Source organism: Meles meles, chromosome 9 (assembly GCF_922984935.1).
Source record: "Meles meles chromosome 9, mMelMel3.1 paternal haplotype, whole genome shotgun sequence".
NCBI classification, from domain to species: domain Eukaryota; kingdom Metazoa; phylum Chordata; class Mammalia; order Carnivora; family Mustelidae; genus Meles; species Meles meles.
The window spans coordinates 3,299,241-3,320,066 of record NC_060074.1 but is presented as its reverse complement, the minus strand read 5'-3'; the positions used below and the strand labels follow the sequence as shown (position 1 = coordinate 3,320,066).

General features: G+C 49.1%; 2 protein-coding genes across 5 annotated transcripts in view; one reads left to right on the top strand and one right to left on the bottom strand.

The window, feature by feature from the left end:
• Positions 1-8,495, bottom strand: part of MFSD6 (major facilitator superfamily domain containing 6) — a 73,352-nt gene extending 64,857 nt beyond the window's left edge. The window contains exon 1 of one of the 4 annotated variants that reach the window (XM_046018334.1): positions 2,469-8,495. The gene's annotated coding sequence lies outside the window, so the exon portion shown is untranslated. Of the gene's footprint in view, positions 1-1,263; positions 1,440-1,802; positions 1,857-2,468 lie in introns of those variants that run through there. The other 3 variants (XM_046018333.1, XM_046018335.1, XM_046018331.1) reach the window with 3 other exon arrangements.
• Positions 1,559-19,829, top strand: LOC123950901 (translation initiation factor IF-2-like). Its single transcript, XM_046019375.1, has 3 exons — positions 1,559-2,506; positions 12,195-12,372; positions 17,929-19,829. Exons 1-2 carry the CDS (start codon positions 1,559-1,561, stop codon positions 12,306-12,308), a joined length of 1,062 nt encoding a protein of 353 aa, XP_045875331.1. The 3' UTR covers positions 12,309-12,372; positions 17,929-19,829.
• Positions 19,830-20,826: the final 997 nt, after the last annotated feature.

The following is a 20,826-nucleotide window of genomic DNA, read 5'->3' as shown; positions in this document are numbered from 1 at the left end:
CGTGTGGAAATTTCCTAGGCTTTGAAGCCAGAGACATGGGGTCCATCTAACTCTCACTGATGATGTGGTTTGTGTAAATTCTTTAACTCTGCGCTGCTTCCTTTTCATCATTTTCAGTGCGGGGGAAAGACTTCTCTCACAGAGACTTAGAAATTAAGTGTGTAAGATGGTGTTTTGGACATAGTAAGTGCTCAGAAAGTGCCTTCTTACTGTCAGCAATCCAGGCCGACTAGGGGGTCCAGGCCTCCCACCACCCAACGTGCAAACCTTGCTGTTGCTCTACTCTATGGTTTAGTCGGCCTCATCCATACAGAAACACAAAGGGCCTTAGAAATAAATTACTGGAAACATGTTTAGTAGCTTTAATGCATTATTGAAATGTGATCCTCTCTCCTACTCACCCGGTGTCTTGCTCTGGGCTCAACAGCAATGTCCCAGCCTGCTCTTAAGCAATCCTAAATTCTACTTCAACCTGCGATGAACACAGGCCATCTGGATATCAAAATAACTGAGAATATCGTGATGTCTGCTAATGGCCAGCTGCTTAAGGTGTCAAAAGCCAGTCTTAATGACTAGGGTTCCTGTCCTTTCCCTTTACTTAGCAAGGCCATCAATGATGCATGCGCCTTCAGTGGGCCAGTTCCCCATGTCCCCAGGGAAGGGATGCTCGGGGGACCCCAAAAGTCTACTAAATACACCTCGGCTGGCAGCCAGCTGTTTGTTATTCCTCTATATTGAAGAGGTTAGATTTCCACAAAATCCTTAACTTCTAGAACAGTGAAGGGGAAACCTGGCCACCATACTATCCAACCATCTCCTTTTACACGCGAGGAAACTGAGGCTGGGGCAGATGTGACCTACCCAAGGACGCACGAGTATCTAGGCAGCAATTTTACCCGAACCTCGACGCTTTAAGGCTCTTCGCACAACTACCGGGCGAGGTTTTTATCTGTTTATTAAATATTTGGGTCAAAAAGGAAATGCCTGTGGTCCTGAAGGTGTGTGGGAGAAGCAAAATGCACCGTGTTCCTGCCTTAAGCGGAATTAATCCACCTGTCTGCGAGGAGGAGAAATAAGGCGTTTCCAATTTTTCACCTTCCCACTTAAAATTACAGGGGCGTGGGGAATAACTAGGACCCCGGAAGGCGAGAAGCCCCCATTAGTATCCGCAGCGGGCTCTGGGGACGTGTCAGAGCACCGCAGGCTTCGGTTAAGGGGGAGGCACGGGCGGCCGCAGGGTGGAGGCGGTTTTCCTGTTTTCACCTGCGGGATCCGGCGCCTTCAGTCCTCCCGCCCCGCAGGCGGTCCCGGGCCTGTCACTGGGTCTGTCCGGAGACTCTCGCTCCCCCTTCCCCGAGGGTGTTGACCGCGAGGGCGCCAGGGGAGCGCGGTGGAGAAGGGCCTGCACGGGGACCCGGCCCTGTCCCCGCACCCGCACCCCCGCAGCTGCCCGCGCCGGGCGGGGCCCCTCGGGCAGCGCCTTTGTTTTCCGCCGCAGTTACGTTTGCGGAAGTGCCGCCCGCGCCCGGGGTGCCCGCTGCAGCCCCCCCAGCGCCCCATGAGGATGACAAGCGACCCAGAAGCCGGGGAGGGGGCGGAGGGCGGCGGGCGGGCGAGCCGGGAGCAGAGCCACCCACGCCCGCCCGCCCCAGCCGCGCCTCTGAGACCCCCCCCAGCAGGTGCGCGCGCGGCAGGGGAGCCCCCGCCCTCCGAGCCGGCCGCCCCCGCGGGGGAAGGTCGGGCGGGGCTGCCGCCCCCTCCCCCTGCCGAGCGCCCCCTCCCCGCGCGGGGCCCGGACTCACCTGCTGCGGGCGGCGCCGGCGCTCAGAGGCGCGGGGCGCGGGGAGCCTTCTCCCCCCGGCGCGGGGCGGCGGCTCGGGGCGCCGGGGCGGCGGCTGTCGGGGCGGCGCGCGCCATCGCGGGCGGGCGGGGGCTGCGGCGGGCGGGGCGGGGCGCGGCCGAGGGGCGCGTGCGGAGGGGCGACCCGCAGCGGCGAACAGGGCGCAGCGCCGGCGCGGACTCCGGCCTCCCTCCCCGCGGCCCGGGGCGCGCAGCTCGCGGCCGGCCGGACCCGCGTCAGGCCCGGGGACCCGCCGCCAGGTGCAGCGCTCCGCCTCCTGCGGCGCCGGCGGATGCGTCGGGCCGCTCCTCCCGGCCTCCCGCCCGCCCCGCGCCCCGGGGGACCCCCGGCCCCGGCCTGCGGGCGCAGCGCGCGGCGGAGAGGAGGGCGCGGGCGGCTCTGTCCCCGCACCCGGCTCCCCCGCACCAGGCTCCCGCGCGGACCGGTCGCCGCCCGGGAAGCAGCATCGCCGCCGCTCGCCGGGCGCTCGTGAGGCGCAAACACGCGCTGACGCACGCCCGCGCTCTCCGCGCGCGCCCGACCTTGGCCCCGGCCGACCCGGGAGAGGGAAGGGGCCGGGGCCCCCGGGGCGCACAGCGGGTTCCGGGACTCACGCGGCAGGACTCACCGGGCAGGGACGCAGCGGAGTTACATCAGCCTCTCCAGGTGGGAAGGGGCCACTGAGTGTCCGGCGCGTCGCCGAGGAGGTAACCGTGTGTGTCGCACCGAGAACGTAACCAAAGTTGCATTTCTGGTTAGACGCGGTGAGAAGGTGGGGACGCGGGCGCGGGCGCTGGAAGGCCGCATCCCTGGGCCACTGGCATGTGATGGGCTCCGGGGTGCCGCACCCTGCTCTTGGGGAGCTTAAGGTCCTGTTCAGGCGACAACAACAACAATAATGATGACAGCCCACATTTAGGACCGTTTCTTATGTATGAAAAACTGCTTCCGGGCATCTAACGTTACCATAATCCTAAAGATACAGATAATATTCCCATTTGACAACGATAAAACCGAGGCTGAAGCTTAAAGTGACCAACCCAAAATTACTAAATAATAAAAGGAAGGGAAGTCTTTTATCTCCAGGATTTAAGGCTCTTAGCCATGAAATCATATTGATGAGAATTCCATAGGCCCCGAAGCCTTAGAACTTGAGGTCCGTCTTGAGGAAAAATTAAACAAAATTACAAATGTGAAGTCCTGGAGGCCAGGAAGGGTCCCAGAAGCTTGAACTACATCAACCTCGGGCCATATCCAGTTGCAAGACTTCTGCGGAAACGCAGAAACGACTGAAGACAGTAAATGCTGCAATTTCAAATGAAAGAGATGAAGGCGGGTTGTTGGAGAACGAGACATTTTGGCCTAGTGTGGCTTCCTCCTGCCTCATTGGAACGGACAGCTCACAAGGTACCCAGGTGGTAGCTGTGATAACAGAATTATTCTTTTCTGTCCCGCTCCTAAAGAAGGAACTTGTAAACAAAAACATGGTGTGACGTGGCTCCGATTCTCTCCTGCGTGTAGTAGGAGGGGAGGGAGACCAGCAAGAAACTGGAGGGAGAAAGGGCAGCTCTTAAACCACAGGGGCTCCGGGGTGGCTGCGTGGGGACTAGCGAAGGCGACTCACCTGGAGATTTGCGCTGGTGTTTCTGTTGCGGAAAGGGCAGAGTGGCCGCGGGAGTCAGCACCGCAGAAAGGGTTTTCATTGGCCTCGTTCGGGCGGGAACTTTTCCTGGCCGCGCCTCGCCTTTCAGGAGCGAGAAGATGCGCATGTGCACCGCAGAGAACGGACTGGTCGCTGCTCCCTGCCCCCTTGAGGTAACCGGCGGGTGTGCTGTGAGCTTCCCCACACCCCGCCCGGCAGGCTGTCCCAGAGGTCCCGCAGAGAGAGGCAGGGACACAAACAGAGGTTGAGATCACATGCGGTTCGAATCACGCGCAAGACGGGCAGGCAGCCCGGCGAGGAAGAGGCGTAGATGGACGCACGTGGGTCCGGGTGCACGCGGGGGAGTCGCTGAAACACGAGTGGAACCTGGGCCTCTCTCCCTCTGCCCCTCTCCGCGATTGCGCCTTCCCCGTGGTGTTGGTGGGGGGACAAGGGCCAGAACTGAGGCGGAACCAGGGCGCGTGGCTGGCAGGCGCTGCGGGTACCAGAGCCCACGCGGGCACCGGCTGCGGAGACGCGGACACCAGGACCCCCGGCTCTTCTTCCTGCTCAGCGGTTAGGCCGAGCGGCAGCTGCGCATTTTCTCCGCGTTTCTTGGGCGAGGAACAAACGGGGCCTGCGTAGGGGTCACCGGCGAGTGGCCAGGTTAACCTTTCAGCCGTTTTATGACCCGAACTCGGAGAGCCTCGTGCGCTCCCTGAGTGTTGACGCTCCAAGCGCAGCCGCCGCACACTCGGACCTCCGGCCCCTCGTCCGCGCTCGGCTGGCGCGCACCGCCTTGTCTCCCACGGCCACTCCACCTCGTTTTTATTTCCTCCGCGTAGTGCTCCTTGCGCTTCTGGCCTTTGGCAGACTTTATTGTTCTGAAAGAACAAGACAGACCCAGCACAGTTGTGGGAATGGTAACGGCGGGCGCAGCTAAGGCTTCGTCCGACTTCCCCGGCCAGGCCCTTTCCGCGCTCACGCGCTCCCTCGGTTCTCCCCGCGCTCAGCCGAGGAGCGGCCGCTCCTCCCCAGTCACGGGCGAGAAACCTGGTGCGCCACAAGGTTCGGTGACCTGGCGGAGGTCGCGCCTCGTCTAGCATCGGGGCTCTGGCTCTGAACCGGTCCTTCTTCCCGGATCGCAGAAACACTTGGAAACATCTATGTTCCCTTACGCAGGGCTGAGGATTTTACTTTTATACAAATGGTGTCATGTGCTTTTCTCCGTCCACCCGTTGGCAACGCGGGGCGCGAGCGTCCCCCCAGCGGCCGCAGTGTTGCTGTCCGGCGTCCACTGCGGAGGCCAACTGAGGTCTGGGAGCCGAGGCTTCTCCTTCCTGGGAGCCTGTGCTACGGCCCGGGTCGGGCTGTCCCCGTCGCAGCATCTGGTCCCTGAGACGTTCCCTCGTCCCCCATCGTCTCCCATCGTCACAAGAAGGGCGAGTGCCACGCAATGGGGTATTTTGGAGGAGAGACCCCGCTCACGTAACCTTCACACAGTGCTATGGCCACGATCATTCTGTGGTAGTGCTAGTCAGCGTTGGAGATCTCTCAGCCCGGCCTAGCTCATGAATTAAACTTCATCCTAAATGTGTGTGGTCGTGTTGTAGGGTTTGGTCTGTCGGCGGTTTCAGACGCGCACTCGGGGCTGAGCGTCTCCCCGTGGGTGAGGGTTGCTGGGCTGACGCTCCCGTCCTCCTCTGCGCCTTTCTGTGCTCCACTTGGCTCTTGTTCCAGGCCCTTCTCTCTTCTAACTCATTGTTTCTGTTCCTGCTCTCCAGTCACGGAAGGCTGAGGATTCCTCCAAATCCCTGTCTCGGGCGCGTCTCCCCCAGTGCCGCCTGTATAAGGTCTGTCGTGCAGTCGGTCGTCGCACAAGCCCCGAGGCTCGCACCAGCCCTCCCTCGCCTTCTGGGTTCCCAGGGGGTCCTGCGCCCGGTTGGTGCCCCTCTCCCCGCCCCCCCCACGCCCCTGGTATCAGCTTCTCCTGGCGGTTACATCAAGTTGCCTAGACTTAGCAGAAACAACACAGACTTACTACCCAGAAGTCTGAAGTCCACAACGGGCGTTGCTGGACTAAAATCCAGGCGTCTGCAACCGTCTTCCATCTGCGGTTGAGGAGAGAAGCCCCTCCTCTCTCCGGTTTGTGGGGGCCACTCCGTCCCTGGCTCACCACCCCTTCCCGAAGCTTCGGAGCACACCGCTCTCTCTGCCGCTTTGGTTCGCTTCTGGCCTTCCTGGCTCGGTGCTCATGTGCCTGCCCTTGTAAGGACCCTGGTGGTGACCCTAGTGGTGACCCTGGGCTCATCCTGATCATCCGAGATGATCTTATCTTGTCGAGAGCCTTAACCTAACCACACCTGCAGAGTCCTTTTGGCCACGTAAAGCCGCATGGGGCCCGTCCGTTACTGGGTCCCACCGGCCACACAACACATGGATTCCGGTCCTGGTCCCAGGTGACCGCTTCAGACCCCACCTGTCCCGGTACGTGGGATGGGGACGTACAAGCCCAGTCATCTAAAGGGAAGTCCTAGTTCGTACGTGGCACGTCCACTCGCATCCCCTTGGCTAAAACGACCCCACGTCCACATCCAGATGCAAAAGAGGAAGACAGTTGGGCTGAGCTGCTGGACGTCCAGCCCAGTCCTGTCGCAGCGGGAGGACCGGCTGAGTGGGTTTGGGGAACGAACCGGCCGTCTTGGGGGGAAACCAAAGAGCTCTAGAGACACGGAGGGGCCCACGTTAGATTGGAGGGCACAGCGGGCCTCTGAGGCAGTAGTGGAGTGAGACTCCAGACGTGAGTGGGCGATGGCCACACCGTTCCCCCCGTGGGGGCAGCTGTGAGGCCGCAAGGAGCTGAGCTGTGGGGAGCGAAGGGTGATGTCAAGAGACGAGGTTGGATAAGTCAGCCGGAGGCGTCCCCCGCGCCTCATGTTAGGCACTTGGGATTCCACCTGACACTGGGTACCGTCCCCTGAAAGAGGCTGAAGCGGTCCGACAGGTGCCTTTAGCGGATGGCCGTGGCCGCTGCGTGGAGACTGGCGTGGGGGGGGAAGGAGGGGGGAGGCTCCCTGGAAACCCCGTCCGGGAGCAGAGACGTTCACAGGGGCGCGGAGCCGGGGCGGCAGTGGGGCCGGAGAGAAGCGGGGGGAGCTGAGGGTCTGGAGACACCCGCTCGCTTGTGATCTGTCGGGTGCAGGTGGCTGCGGGAAGAAGGCAGTGAGCTGACTCGGAAGTTTCTGGTGGCAAGAGCCGGCTGGAGGGTGGTAACCTGCCCTGAAAGGGAAAAGCCCTTGGGAGGAACCCACTGGAGGGAGAAAGAAGAGCTCACCTTTGGGCATCACCCACGTGAGATGCCCTGAGATGCACAGGTGGTGCTGGGAGGCCGGCAGGCAGAGGGGACGGAAGAGGACCACCTGGGAAGAGAAGGTACCAGAGCGCCCTGGGGAAGGCTAACTGTCACCAGCTGGTACGGGAGGAGGGACGAAGAAGGATTCGCCACAGAAGGAGGAATTTCAGGAAGGTGTTGTCACTGAAGCCTAGAGAAGAATGGGGTTTTTTAAAGATTTTATTTATTTGAGACAGAGAGAGAAAGAGAGAGATCATGAATGGGGGAAGGATAGAGGGAGAAGCAGATTCCCCAGTGAGCAGGGAGCCTGAGACAGGACTCGATCCCAGGACCCTGGGATCATGACCTGAGCTGAAGGAAGACGCTTACCGACTGAGCCCCGCAGGCGCCTGAGAAGAGCTTTTCCAAAGCACGATTGAGCAGACATCACATCACCGGGCTTCCTTCCCATGCCACATAAAACAGGATGTCCCTGTGGACCAGGCTGTCTCTCAAGGGCAACACATCCCAGGGGCTGGCTCCCCCCTGGTGCTCATCAGACGACAGTTTCAGGCTGGGCCCCGAGCTCCGTACAGACAGGGACAGCTTGTCATGTTCAAGATTCATATCACTTGCACTTCGCATGCAACCTTTCACGTGCGGTGCTTGAAGCAGGATAAACCCGTTTCTCCCCCTCACGCAGGTTTCTGCCCTGGGAGGCTCAGGGCTGCCGGGGACCAGACTGATGCTCCTCTGACCTCACTGTTCTGTCACTTTCAGTAAAATTTCCTTCTCAAAACCCAACCCGGCTTCGCCGCCGTGGCCTGTCGTGTTCACGGCCCAGTCACTGGGAAAGAGAAGAAACGGAAGGCATGTTCCTTCTTTTAGGAACACGACCAGAAGTTGCTCGTTCCTCACGCCTGGATTCCCTGGGCAGAAGGCAGCGTCCGGCCTCACGGAGCGCAAGGAAGGTGGGCGGCCGCGGTCCTGAGTGGCCCGTGCACAGGCACAGGTTCCGTCACCGTGGGAGGGAGACAGGACGGACTCCAGACGCAGCCAGCAGCTCCCCCACCAGTGCCATTCACTCTCACTCGCTGCTGAGCCTGACCTCGGACCTGGCTTGTGTGCCCCATCGGAAAGGTGGGGGAGACCGACCCCGCACCCTCAAGGCTGATTGCCTGGGCCGGGAGGAAATGGAAGGGCACAGAGGGAGGCCTGGTGAATATTTGTGGACTAAATGGCTAAATGCCAGGGTGACAAGAGTTGCAAGCTGGTTCCTTCTCGCTCCCGCCACCACCCGGCCTTCTTTCCGTGGCATCGGCTTCATGGAGAAAGTACGACTTACACTAAACTCAAAAGCAGGCGTGAAATGTAGATCGGAAGGAAGAAGGCTCCGAGACATCGTCTACACTGTGTCTTCGTGCTCGCACCTCTGGAGTCTGCCGGTGGATGATGTTCTCAATCTGTAAACAATAATACTGCCGTCTCCTTTCCAGTCTGTATACATACAAATTTGAAAACATGATCACGTTGACAAAACAATTATAAATATTCATGATGGCCAAGAGTTGTTACCTTGTGTCATTGCTTTTTCTTTCTTTCTTTTTTTACTATGAGAGTCTCTCTTGCTTCACCACTGACAATAAGACAACCTAGCACTGCGCGGTAGATAGCTCTTCACTAGGTGACTAAAACATCCCTGCATGGGGGCGCCTGGGTGGCTCAGTCACTAAGCAGCTGCCTTGGGCTCAGCTCATGATCCCTGGCATCTGGGGATCGAGCCCCGCATCGGCTCCCTGCTCACGGGGAGCCTGCTTCTCCCTCTGCCTCTACCTGCTGCTCCCCCTGCTTGTGCTCACGCTCTCTCTGTCAAATAAATAAAATCCTTAAAATAAATAAATAAAATGTCTTTATATATTTCTTATAGATAAGAGTTTTTGATGTAATAAGAGTTTTAAAAATTAAGAGTATGTTTTGTTTCTTTCTTAAGATTTTATTATTTATTTGACAGAGAGAGGGAGAGACAGTGAGCAAGGGAACACAAGCAGGGGGAGTGGGAGAGGGAGAAGCAGGCTTCCCGCCAAGCAGGGCCTCAATCCCAGGACCCTGGGATCATGACCTGAGCCCAAGACAGATGCTTAACGACTGAGCCACCCAGTTGCCCCCAAGAGTAGGAGTTTTAATGTAATTTTCTTCACATACTTTCTAAAATGTTTTCTTGTCCATTCAGAGTCCAGTACCGTATCATCATCGTACTGTTTCTAGATGACAGTCAGTCAACGGAAGTGTGGCGTGGAGTTACGCCCCGGATATATAAGGAAGTATGGAATCGGGTCCTTTCCATCAGAAGGCTTGTGGTTTACTTACTCGCCGAGGCGTGGTTATAAATAGGTTGATTTTAATAGAAGGTAGCTTATGCTGCGAGAGGCACACAGACGAACTTTTCAGAAATATCACTTCCATCATGTTCCTCCCCTATTTAGAATAATTCAGGGGTGCCTGGGTGACGGTCAGTTAGGTGTCTGTCTTGGGTTTAGGTCATGATCCTGGTGTCCCAGGATCAAGCCCCACACTGGGCTCCCTGCTAAGTGGGGAGCCTGCTTCTTCCTCTGACAGTCCCTCCTCTCATGCTCTCTCTCTCCCTCAAATAAATAAATGAAATCTTAAAAAAAAAAATTCATTAGCTTTTTATGGCTTGGTGCCCAAATTTCCAAATTCTTAATCACCTTCAAACACTAAGTGTTGCCAATTTTATCTCCTTCGCATTTCTAAAGCTATTTCATCTTCCCCATCCCTACACTGCATGAAAATTGGCCTCCCTGTCTCCAGGCCTGCAAATCTCTTCAGTACAAACCAAGGCACTCAATATGCATCATAGTTATGTAATTTTAACAGTATACTTGCTTCTTCATCTTTAAAGCTTTTTCTTAAAGTATGATATGTAGAACAGTATACAAGTCAAAGGGTAAAATTCAAAGTCATAATAAATTGAATAAAAACACTGTGTCATCATCACAATGCCAAGAAACTGAATATGACCAGCCCCCCCGAAAGATTCCCTGTGACCCTTACAAGTTACGACTCCTCCCTTCTCCCCGAAGGTAACCATCCTTCTGGTTTGTGACCTCTTTAGTCTCGGACTTAGTTTACATTAGTTTTGCCTGTTTTTAAGCTTTATATAAAAGGAATTAAAAGTATATAGCCTTTTATGCTTGATTTCTTTTGCTCAAGATTACATTGTGTGACTAGTTATTTCACCTCCAACATATGAAGATACATTGTTTTGTTTTCTTCTGCCGATGGGCATTTGGATTATTTATATTCCTTGACAGAGAGTAATGCTGCTGTGAGCATTCCTGTACTTGTGTTTTGGTGCACATCTGTATGAATTTCTATCCCACATACCTAGGAGTGTAACTGCTAAACCGTAGGACATGCAGGATTTCACCTTTATTAGCGCCAAACAAATTCCCAAGGGGGTTGTATTTATATTCCTTCCTTGTTCCACATCCTTGCCCTGACTTGGTATTTTCAGTCTTCTTTTTTTTTTCATCTTTTGAGATAAATTATTACTTACAGAGAAGTTGTGAAGATAGAGCAGAGAGGTCCGTCACCCAGCTTCCCCCATGTCAGTTACGTCCTGCAGAGTCACCGTACAATGATCCAAAGGCAGACGCTGGCCTTGCTAAACCCTGATACAGATCCCAGTTGTGTCTTACCAGTCTTTCCGCCAACATCCTTTTTCTGTTTCAGGGTCTGATCCAGGATTTCACCCAACACTTGTGTTTCTCTAGTTTCTCCTTCGATCTGTGACTGCTCCTTAGTCTTCCCTGTCCCTTTTTTTAACCTCGCTACTTGTCCTCAGATACTAGTCGGTGGGTAATAGAACGGCTCCATGTAATTTTACTGATACTTTCTCGTGGCTACAGTGAGGCTGTATCTTTGTGGGAAGAATGTCCTTGAGGTATGTGCCCTTCTCTCATCACACCAGGCGCACACACTTCCCATGTCCCATTACTTGTAATGTTAGTTTTGATCCCTTGAGAAAGGTGATGTCGACTAGTTTCTCACTGGCAAGTCACTCTCGTTCCCTTTCTGATTAACAACATCCGGAAGGACACACTGATGCTTCGTGTATATATATGCCGTTTCCCTCCAACCTTTATTCACTAATTTATTTATTTATTTATTTTTAAAGATTTTATTTATTTATTTGACAGACAGAGATCACAAGTAGACAGAGAGGCAGGCAGAGAGAGAGAGGGAGCAGGCTCCCTGCTGAGCAGAGAGACCGATGCGGGACTCGATCCCAGGACCCTGAGATCATGACCTGAGCCGAAGGCAGCGGCTTAACCCACTGAGCCACCCAGGCGCCCCTTTATTCACTAATTTAACATTCGTCGGTGGTTCTCGCTGGAAGCTATTATTACCGTGATACTCTAATGGACATTTTACAGTGTCCTTATTACTTACACGTTTATTAACCGGAATTCTTTTGTAGAGAAAAATCTTCCCTTCTTCTCCACTTAATTACTTATTTAATCAATTATTTATATCAGTATTGCCTCATGGATATTTACTCTATTCTTTGCATTTATTTATTTGAGAGAGAACAAGAGAGAGAGAGAGAACAAGCAGAGGGAAGGGCAGAGAGAGAAGGAGAAGCAGCCTCCTGCGGAGCAGAGAGCCCAATGCGGGGCTCGATTCCGGACCCTGAGATCATGACCTAAGCCGAAGGCAGACACTTAACCGACTGAGCCACCAGGCGTCCTCTTCTCCACTAATTTACTATTTAATAAATTTTTTATATCAGTATTGACTCTTGGATATTTATTCTATTCTTTGACTTAAAATTCAGTCTCTTTCTCTCAAATACATCTTTTTAAAAAATGGGCTGCCTGGGTGGCTCAGTTGGTAAAGTGTCTGACTTTTGATTTCAGCTCAGATCATCTCGGGGTGTTGAGATCAAACCCCGAGTTGGTCTCCACACGGGATATAGAGCCCACCTGGGAATTTCTCTCTGCCCCTCCCTGCACTTATATGCTCTGTCTCTCAAATACATAAATAAATCTTTTAAGAAAATAAAATAAAATTCAATATTTCATTATTTATTTCCTTTCTCAAATTGTTGCATATTTAGCCATTGGGTATTATTTTCCATTGGGTATTCTTCTGTGTCTTTTCTTTTTTCAGGCTGGAATTTGAGTATAATATTATTTTTAGTAGAATTTTAAGTATATAATCAGTACAATTTTGCCATAAACTTTGCTGAAATGTTTCTAAAGTCACTCCTCACGTTAGTTGCTTCATAAACTCATTTTTTTAAATTGTAGTAATACGTAACATAAAATTTACTATTGTAACCATTTTTAACTGTCTAGTTCAGCAACATGAAGAATGTTGTGCGACTGTCATCTTCGTCCATCTTTGTAACGATTTCATCTTCCCAAACTGAAACTACATACACATTAAACAGTGAGTCCCACCTTCCCTAGATTGCTCCACTGGCAGGCGCTGGAAACCATCATTCTGCTTTCTCCGTGAAACTGACTCCTCTAGGTACGTCATATAAGTGAAATCACTCAGTTTGTCCTTTTGTGCCTGGCTTGGTTCAATTAGCGTCATGTTCTCAGGGTTCATCCATGTTGCAGTGTGCGGCAGAGTCTTTTTCCTCTGTACGGCTGAGTAATATTCCAGTGTAGGGATATACCACATTGTGTTTATTCTGGGCCTTTTTACTTATTTATTTTTAGGAGCTTTGGCATTACAAGATGCTCTAGGCCCGTCTTAAATATCCCAACACCAGGATCAACTCCCCCTGCAAAGAGCTGTGTTTCTTTTCATTCGAGGATGGTATTTAGAAACCAACTGATTGTGCTCGTTATAACTGGGATGTCACTGCTTCTAGGTCCTATCAGCGGACAGAGTAGGAAATGTATGTATGTTTATTAATCCATTTATCCATATGGATCTATGTTTATTTCCGCCCCTACCTAACTGTGCATAAAATGAGAAACAAAACAAACACAACTTCATACTGATATACTCCACTCCAAGCCAGCGTTATGGGTTTCCTTCTAGCATTACCCTTTGCTTATTTATTACTTTTCTGGACCAGTGAGAAGCCTGGCTGGCTTTATCTACAAGGTACTCACTTGTTCAAAACCAGGATGCCTGTCTGGTAGTCTAAGTCTTTTCAGTAAAACCCCACAGAAACAAGTTTACCAAGTAGAGTACAGTGTTTGGGAAATTTTTTGTTTCGCCTTACAATAGCCAGTCAAAACACTGTTTTCCAGACAATTATCCTATGAGCTCCCTGATATGTGGAATTTAAGAACAAAACAGAGGATCATAGGGGAAGAGAGGAAAAAATAAAACAAAATGAAACCAGAGAGGGAGGCAAACTATAAGAGACTCTTAGTCATAGGAAACAAACCGAGGGTTGCTGGAGGGGTGGGGTGGGGGATGGGGTCACGGGTGATGGACATGAAGGAGAGCGTGTGATGTAACGAGCGCTGGGTGTTACCTAAGACCGATGAATCACTGACCTCTACCTCAGAAACCAATAGTACAGCATATATTAATTAATTGAATTTAAATTAAAAGTAGATAAATTAAGTCCCCCCAAATAAAGGCTTACAAATTGAAAATATCATTTTAAAAAACCCAAAAAATATTTTAAACAGTGTTTTCCAAAGCTGCTTGGGTCAGCTCCTTTCTCACCCGACCCTTCAATGTGGTCACTCCTGTGTAACAAATTAGATTAATTTGTGCTGCAATTCGAATCACTTGCCAACATTTTGCATTTTATCTTGAGTTGCCTTCCCACACACAACAAGATTCTCTGATTGGGGTGTATTGTTCTGTGGGTTTTTAGAAGCTGCATAAGGTCGTGTACCTATCAGTTCAGTAACATAAAGAACAGTTCCCTCACCTGAAAAATCCCCTTGTGCTGTGTGTCTCTTATCATTGACTTCCAGTTCCTGCCAACCCCTCATCACATCAGGGCCTATAGTCTGCCTTTCCAGAATGTCGCAGAAAGGGAGTCATGGAAAATGTAGCCTGTTAGGTCTGACGGTTTTCACTTGGTGGCATCTGCTTAAGATCCTCGGGTACCGCACGCATCAGTGGTTTCCTCCTCTTACTGCTGAGTGGTGGCCGGTCCCAGACGCACAGCACGGTTTTTCACCCACGCGCTGATCCAAGGCTGTCTGGGCTGTTTCCAGTTATTGGTTATTATTAGTAAGACTTCTGTGAGTGCTTGTATACAAATCTTGCATAAAAAAAAGTTTTCGGTTCCCTTGAGTAAAGACATTGACTGTGGGATTGCTGGGGCACGTGGTGTCAATGTACGTTTAACCTTGCAAGAAAGGGCCAAGCTCCTCAGTGCGGCTGCAAGGCGGCCTTCTCACGGGCCAGAGAGGGCCCCCCGCCCCCGCCCTTGTTACTGTGGCTGTTTTCCTTCTAACCCTCTTCATTGCTGGGCTGTGCCATAGCATCTTTACATATGCTTATATATCCCTTCTTTGGTAAAGTGTCTGTCAGATCTTTCGCCCATTTTTTTTTTTAATTGAGTAAGTTTAGGCAACTTTTATTGAAATGAAAAAAGAAAAAGTTTTCTAAGTACAAGGTGCTGTGCCTACGTTAATAAACTTGGAGTGGGGGTAAGGATACAGAAATGAATTTAAAGGCGTGGAATCTACCTGTAAGGAGCCAGCTGTCTAATGAGGGAGGCTTATGCAGATAAAGGAATCACTGTGCTGGTGAGCATAGGAAGCTCCCGACCGCTACCGCCGACTGACCTATGTTATCTGTCTGGTAACCTATGCCAGACAGGCACATATACCAGTGCTAATTAATATGCACAAACTCTAATTTTTACAGCATTCCAAGGTAGTTATTAGTATTCCTCTTTTGCAGAGGAAAAACATGAGGTCACAGATCTTCATCTCACTAAGTTCACGTACCTAGACTGATGAGACTGTATTATCCATTAGGCCTTGTTAGCTTTCTTTCGAGGCTTAGAAACATTTCTGTTAGAAAGTTTATTTAGAAGGAATAAGTATTTCTTTTTACAATTGAAGTACAATTGACATACAATATCCTAGTAGTATTTTTAGGTGTATAACCTACCGATTCTATGTTTTTATACATTCTAAAATGATCCCTGGGATACGTTTAGTGAACATCTGCTACCATACAAAGTTACCACAATATTGTAACTGTATTGTAACTATGCTGTGAATTACATCCCATGATTTAATTTATTTTATAACTAGAAGTTTCTACTTCTTAATCCCTTTTCCTATCTCATTCCTTTCCCCACAGCTACCAACAGTAGCTGTGCTTCTGTATCTATGAGTCTGTTTCTGTTTTGTTCCTTTGTTTTTTAGATTCCACATATAAGTGAAGTCACACAGTATTTGTCTTTCTCTGTCCAACTTAATTCATAACATAGTATCCTCTAGACCCATCCGTTATCATAAATGGTAAGATTTCATTTTTATTTATTTTTTTATTGCATTGTTTATATTCTTATTATTGAGTTTTGAGAGTTCCTTATATATTCTGGCTATAAGTCCTCTACCACATACATGACTTACAAATGTCACTCCAAGTTCCTAGCTTGTCTTTTCATCTCTTAACAGTGCCTTTTGTGGGGCAAAGTTTTTAATTTTTTTTTTTTTTTTTTTTTAGATTTTATTTATTTGACAGAGAGAGATCACAAGTAGATAGAGAGGCAGGCAGAGAGAGAGAGAGAGGGAAGCAGGCCCCCCGCCGAGCAGAGAGCCCGATGCGGGACTCGATCCCAGGACCCTGAGATCATGACCTGAGCCGAAGGCAGCGGCTTAACCCACTGAGCCACCCAGGCGCCCCCAAAGTTTTTAATTTTAATAAAATCCAGCTTACCACATTTTTTAACTTTATGGATTATACTTTTGGTATCATATCTAAAAGATTTTTGCCAAATCAATAAAATTAAAGATTGGTTCTTTGAAAAGGTCAATGAAATTGATAAACTTCACACCAGATTGAATAGGAAATAAAAAGAGAAAATACAAGTTACCAGTACAAAAAAAAGAGAGAGAAGATATCATTACCAATCCTATTAAAAAGATAATATTATGAACAATTTTATGCTAGTAAATTTTTCAGCTTAGATGAAATATGTTAATTTCTTCAAAGACAAACTATTGAAGCTACTTGAAGCAGAAATAGATAAACATAAATAGGCAAATATCTATTACGAAATTGAATTTGTACTTTAATACTTTTCTACAAGGGGAATTCTAGGCCTGATGGCTTGACTGGTTAAGTCCTACCAAACTTCTAGCTAAGAAATAATACCAATTCTGTACAGTCACTTCCAGAAACCAAAGAGGAGAGAACTCTTCCCAACTCAACTTAGGAGCCCAGCATTACCCTGGTCCCCAAAACAGACAAAAATATTATAAGAAAATAAAACTACAACCAACATCCCTAACAAAGGTCCAAAAATTCCTAATGAAGTTTTAACAAATCACATCTAGCAATATATTAAACATTATAACACACCATGACCCTCTGGGGTTTATTCTAGGAATACAGGTTGGATCAATATTTAAAATCTAATCAATGTAATAAACTGTGCTAACAGAATAAAAAAGGAAACATGATTATCTCAACGGAACGAACCGACGAAATCCAACCTCTATTCAACACGGCACTAGAGGTTCTATGTAATATAGTAAGTCAAGAAAAATAAAAACCATCAAGATTGAAAAGAGAAAAAATCAAACCGTCTTTATTCATAGATGATGTGTTTGTCTACGTGGAAAATGTTAAACAATCTACAATGAGAGAGCTCATAGAACTAGTAACTGGGAATGTCCAGTTGGCTGGATACAAAAATCAGTTAAAAATTATCCGTGTTTTACACGTAATTTGCATTTATAAGGTATTGCCACGTACATGACGCCTGACTGGCTCAATCAGTAGAGCATGTAACTTCTGATCTCAGAGCCTTGAGTTCAAGCCCCGTGTTGGCTGTGGATCCTACTTTAAAAAAATTAAAATTAAAAAAGAAGTAGAGCTCCACCTTACCTCATACCACACACAAAATTAACTCAAAGTTAACCATACACCTAAATATAATAGATAAAGCCATAGAACTTCCAAGGGAAAACTTTACTTACATTTAATCTGGCATTTTTTCTTAAATAGAATATTAAAAACACAAATGATAAAAGAAAGTAATAAATTGGACTTTATCAAAATTAAGAAGTTTTCCTCTTCAAAACACAATGTTATAAAAATTAGAAGGCCAGCGGCACCTGGGTGGCTCAGTGGGTTAAGCCGCTGCCTTCGGCTCAGGTCATGATCTCAGGGTCCTGGGATCGAGCCCCGCATCGGACTCTCTGCTCAGTGGGGAGCCTGCTTCCTCCTCTCTCTCTGCCTGTCTCTCTGTCTACTTGTGATTTCTCTGTGTGTGTGTCAAATAAATAAATAAAATCTTTAAAAAAAATTTTTTAAAAATTAGAAGGCCAGGCATAGGGTGGGGGAAATATTTTCAAACATGCCTGCAACAAATGGCTTGTATCTAGATGCATAAGGACTCTCACAGCTCAACAATACCAAGACAAACAACTAATTTAAGGGTGGGCAAAGCATGTCAGAAACACTTTGCCAAAGAAAACATGTCAATAGCCGATAAGCACATGAAAATATGCGCAACATCATTAGTCACGAGAGCAGCCTTTTCCGCCAGGTAGCGTTTGGCCTCTCTGTCGCAGAGCCTTTCGGCAATGTCTGCAGACGGTTGTGATTGTCACCGCCAGCTTGGAGGCCGCCAGTGGCGCGTAGGGAAGCTGCTACATTTCCTGAAATGCAACAGGACAGCCCTCCACATGAAGAATCGTTTGACCTCAGATGTCCGTATCAATAAGGGAGAAAGTCTGCGTTGGAAAGACGCACATCAAACCTCAGTCACACAGCAGCACATGTGAAAGAAAGGAAAAAAGGGTAAATGAGACGGAACATACCGTCACGGGGGAGAATGCAGAGCAGGCGGGACCTCACCCAGCTGGGGGTGTCAGAGTTATGCCACTTCGGACGGTAACTGGGCCATGTCTTTAGCAGCTCAGCACAGACCCGCTCCAGCGCCTCGACTCTCGGTGCTTCTCTGAGCGACACGAAGGCACACGTTCGCGGAAAGACTCACACAGGACTGGACATCACAGCTTTATCTGTAACAGCTGGAACCGTACCAGCTCACGTGTCCGTCGATTGTGAATGCAGGAACCGGCAGCGGTTTAGCGGCACAAGGGAACACTACTCAGCGGTGAGAAGACGCACCTGCCGACACACGCGGTAATAAATCGGTAAATACACGTGGGCGAATGTCAAAGACGTGATCTTAGTGAAAGAAGCCAGACACTGCCCCAAAGGAGGAGAGTCCTGTATAGCTCCGTTTGCAAAACTCCAAAGACTGCACACTGCTCTGTGGGAACGGAAAGCAGATGGGTGATTGCCCGGGGATGCCGGGGAGCGGGGCAGGGGAGGGGAGAACTCTAAGGGGGCCTGAGGAAGTTTGGGAGGATGATGAATGTGTCCATTACCTCCGTTGTGGTGATGCCTTCAGTGGTTTATAAAACAACTTCCCAAAGTGTGTCCTTGAAATATGTGCAGCTTATCCCATGTCCGTGGAACTGGGAGCACCCTGGGCGTGGGGAGGCTGTGGCTCCCGTTCTGTGTCGGTGACGAAGGTCACGCTTCTCTCCTGGCCCTCCGGACTGGACCAGATCTGTTTACAAGCCCAACGCGCCTCTGCAACACGGGACTAAAAGGAAGTCAGTGCCTCAGAGCATTCTTAACTTTAGACTGTCCAGGAGGAGTGCTCAGATCGGAGGCTTCCAGAAGACCCGAGATACTGTATAAGAAATTGGGAAATTTCACTTCCTTGCTATCTGAAGTTACTATTTATTTTTATAATAAACTCTCATTACTAAGGCTAGTCTGTACGTGTTAAAGAACCAGAAAATTACACCAACTCATACTTGTCCTCCACATGCTTGCGGATGCTTCTTCCAGGACATCTAGGCAATGCAGTAAGAAAGTAGCAGATGAGTTACACATGTTGGAAAGGAAGAAACAAAATCGTATTATGGGTACTATTTGATTGTTTACCTAGACAGTTTGGGGGAATCAAACTGAAGAATTACTGGAACTCAGATTAGGTTGGGGGGAGCCTGGGTGGTGTAGTTGGTTAAGCCTCTGACTCTTGGTTTCTGCTTGGGTCCTGACCTCAGGATCCTGAGATCAAGCCCCACATCAGGGTCCATGCTGAGCTCAGCATCTGCTTGGACTCTCTCGCCCTTTCCCTCTGCCCTTCACCCCTGTGCACGCTCTCTCTTTTAAATAAATAAATCCTTAAAAAAAGAACTAAAAATAGGTTTATGTAACATGACAAGGTACAAAATAAATATACAGAATTCAGTATCTCCTAAATACACAGAAAACAAACACTGTAGCATGGAAAAAAGCTGATACCACTCAGAACAACGAAATTCCCACTCCATGGTCACTTCTTCTGAACATTTTCTACTTCTGTGTCCTTCTCAAAGTGTTATCTTGGGAATCAGCCGGAATGTATTTATGGTCCTAAAGCCTTTCCGGAGATGCTCTCACTGTGGGATGCGAAGGGTCACGTCTCCTCTTTATTCAGTGTAATGCCTTGGTTTCTATTTCATTCAACAGATCAGTTGAAAACCATGTTCCTCCAGCTGCGGGCCATAGCCTGACCCATCTTACCACTGGCTGTTTAGGAATTTACCAATGAGCTAATTTATGTAAAGTGATCCTTCTTCCTATTGGATATTTTTCTATATGATGATGGACTCCTATAATTCAGGAGAGCTGTGGAGACAACAACAAGAAAATATTTGTGTCCTCAGCAACTTGTATAAATAGAATTTAAAACTTTTGCGGTATGGTATTTTAGAATGTATGTTAAAACGAAAGTGTGAAATAAACTGTTCTTGATCATTTAAAGTCAAATAGTGTTTTTTTGTTTCCATTAATTTTTGCTTTTATTTGTTAAAGCTTTTATTTAAATTCAGTCAGTCAGCATACAGTGTACAATAAGTGATTCAGTACTTCCACACATCACCCAGTGCTCATCACGACAAGTTCGCTCCTTAATCTCCATCACCGATTTCACTATCCGACCCTGTCCCCCCGTCCCCATAACCACCAGTTTGTTCTCTACTGCTAAGAGTCCGTTTCCTGGGGTGCCTGGGTGGCTCAGGTGGTTGAGTGCCTGACTCTTGGTTTTGGCCCAGGTCATGATCTCATGGTCTTGAGATCAAGCCTCCTGGCGGCCTCCCCACTCAGTGGGGAGTCTGCTTCCCTTTCCTTCTCCTTTTGTCCTTCCTCTCACTTGCTCTCTCTCTAAAAAGTAAATAAAGTCTTTTTTTTAAAAGTCTGTTTCTTGATTTGCCTGTCTTTTTCCACCTTTGCTTGTTTTGTTTCTTAAGTTCCACATATGAGTGCAATCATATGGTATCTGCCTTTCTCTGACTTGACTGACTGGTTTTGTTTAGTTCAATACACTCTGGCTCCATCCATGTCATTACAAATAGCAAGACTTCTTTTATGGCTGAGTGATAGTCCAGTGTGTGCGTGAGTGTGTGTGTGTGAGTGTGTGTGTGTACGTACCTCATCTTCTTTATCCATCCATCCATCAGGGGACGCTTGGGCTGTTTCCATAGTTTCACTATTGTAGCTAATGCAGCTAGAAACAGCAGGGTACATGTATCCCTGATTTAATACTTTTGTATTCTTTTCATAAATACCTAGTGGTGCAATTGCTGGGTCGTAGGTGACTGTTTTTAACTTTTGAGGAACCTCCATACTCTTTTCCAGAGTGGCTGCCCCAGCTCGTGTTCCCAGCAACCCAGTGCACAAGGGTTCTTTTTTTTCCACATCCTCGCCAACACCTGTTGTTTCTTGGGTTTTGGATTCTAGTCATTCTGA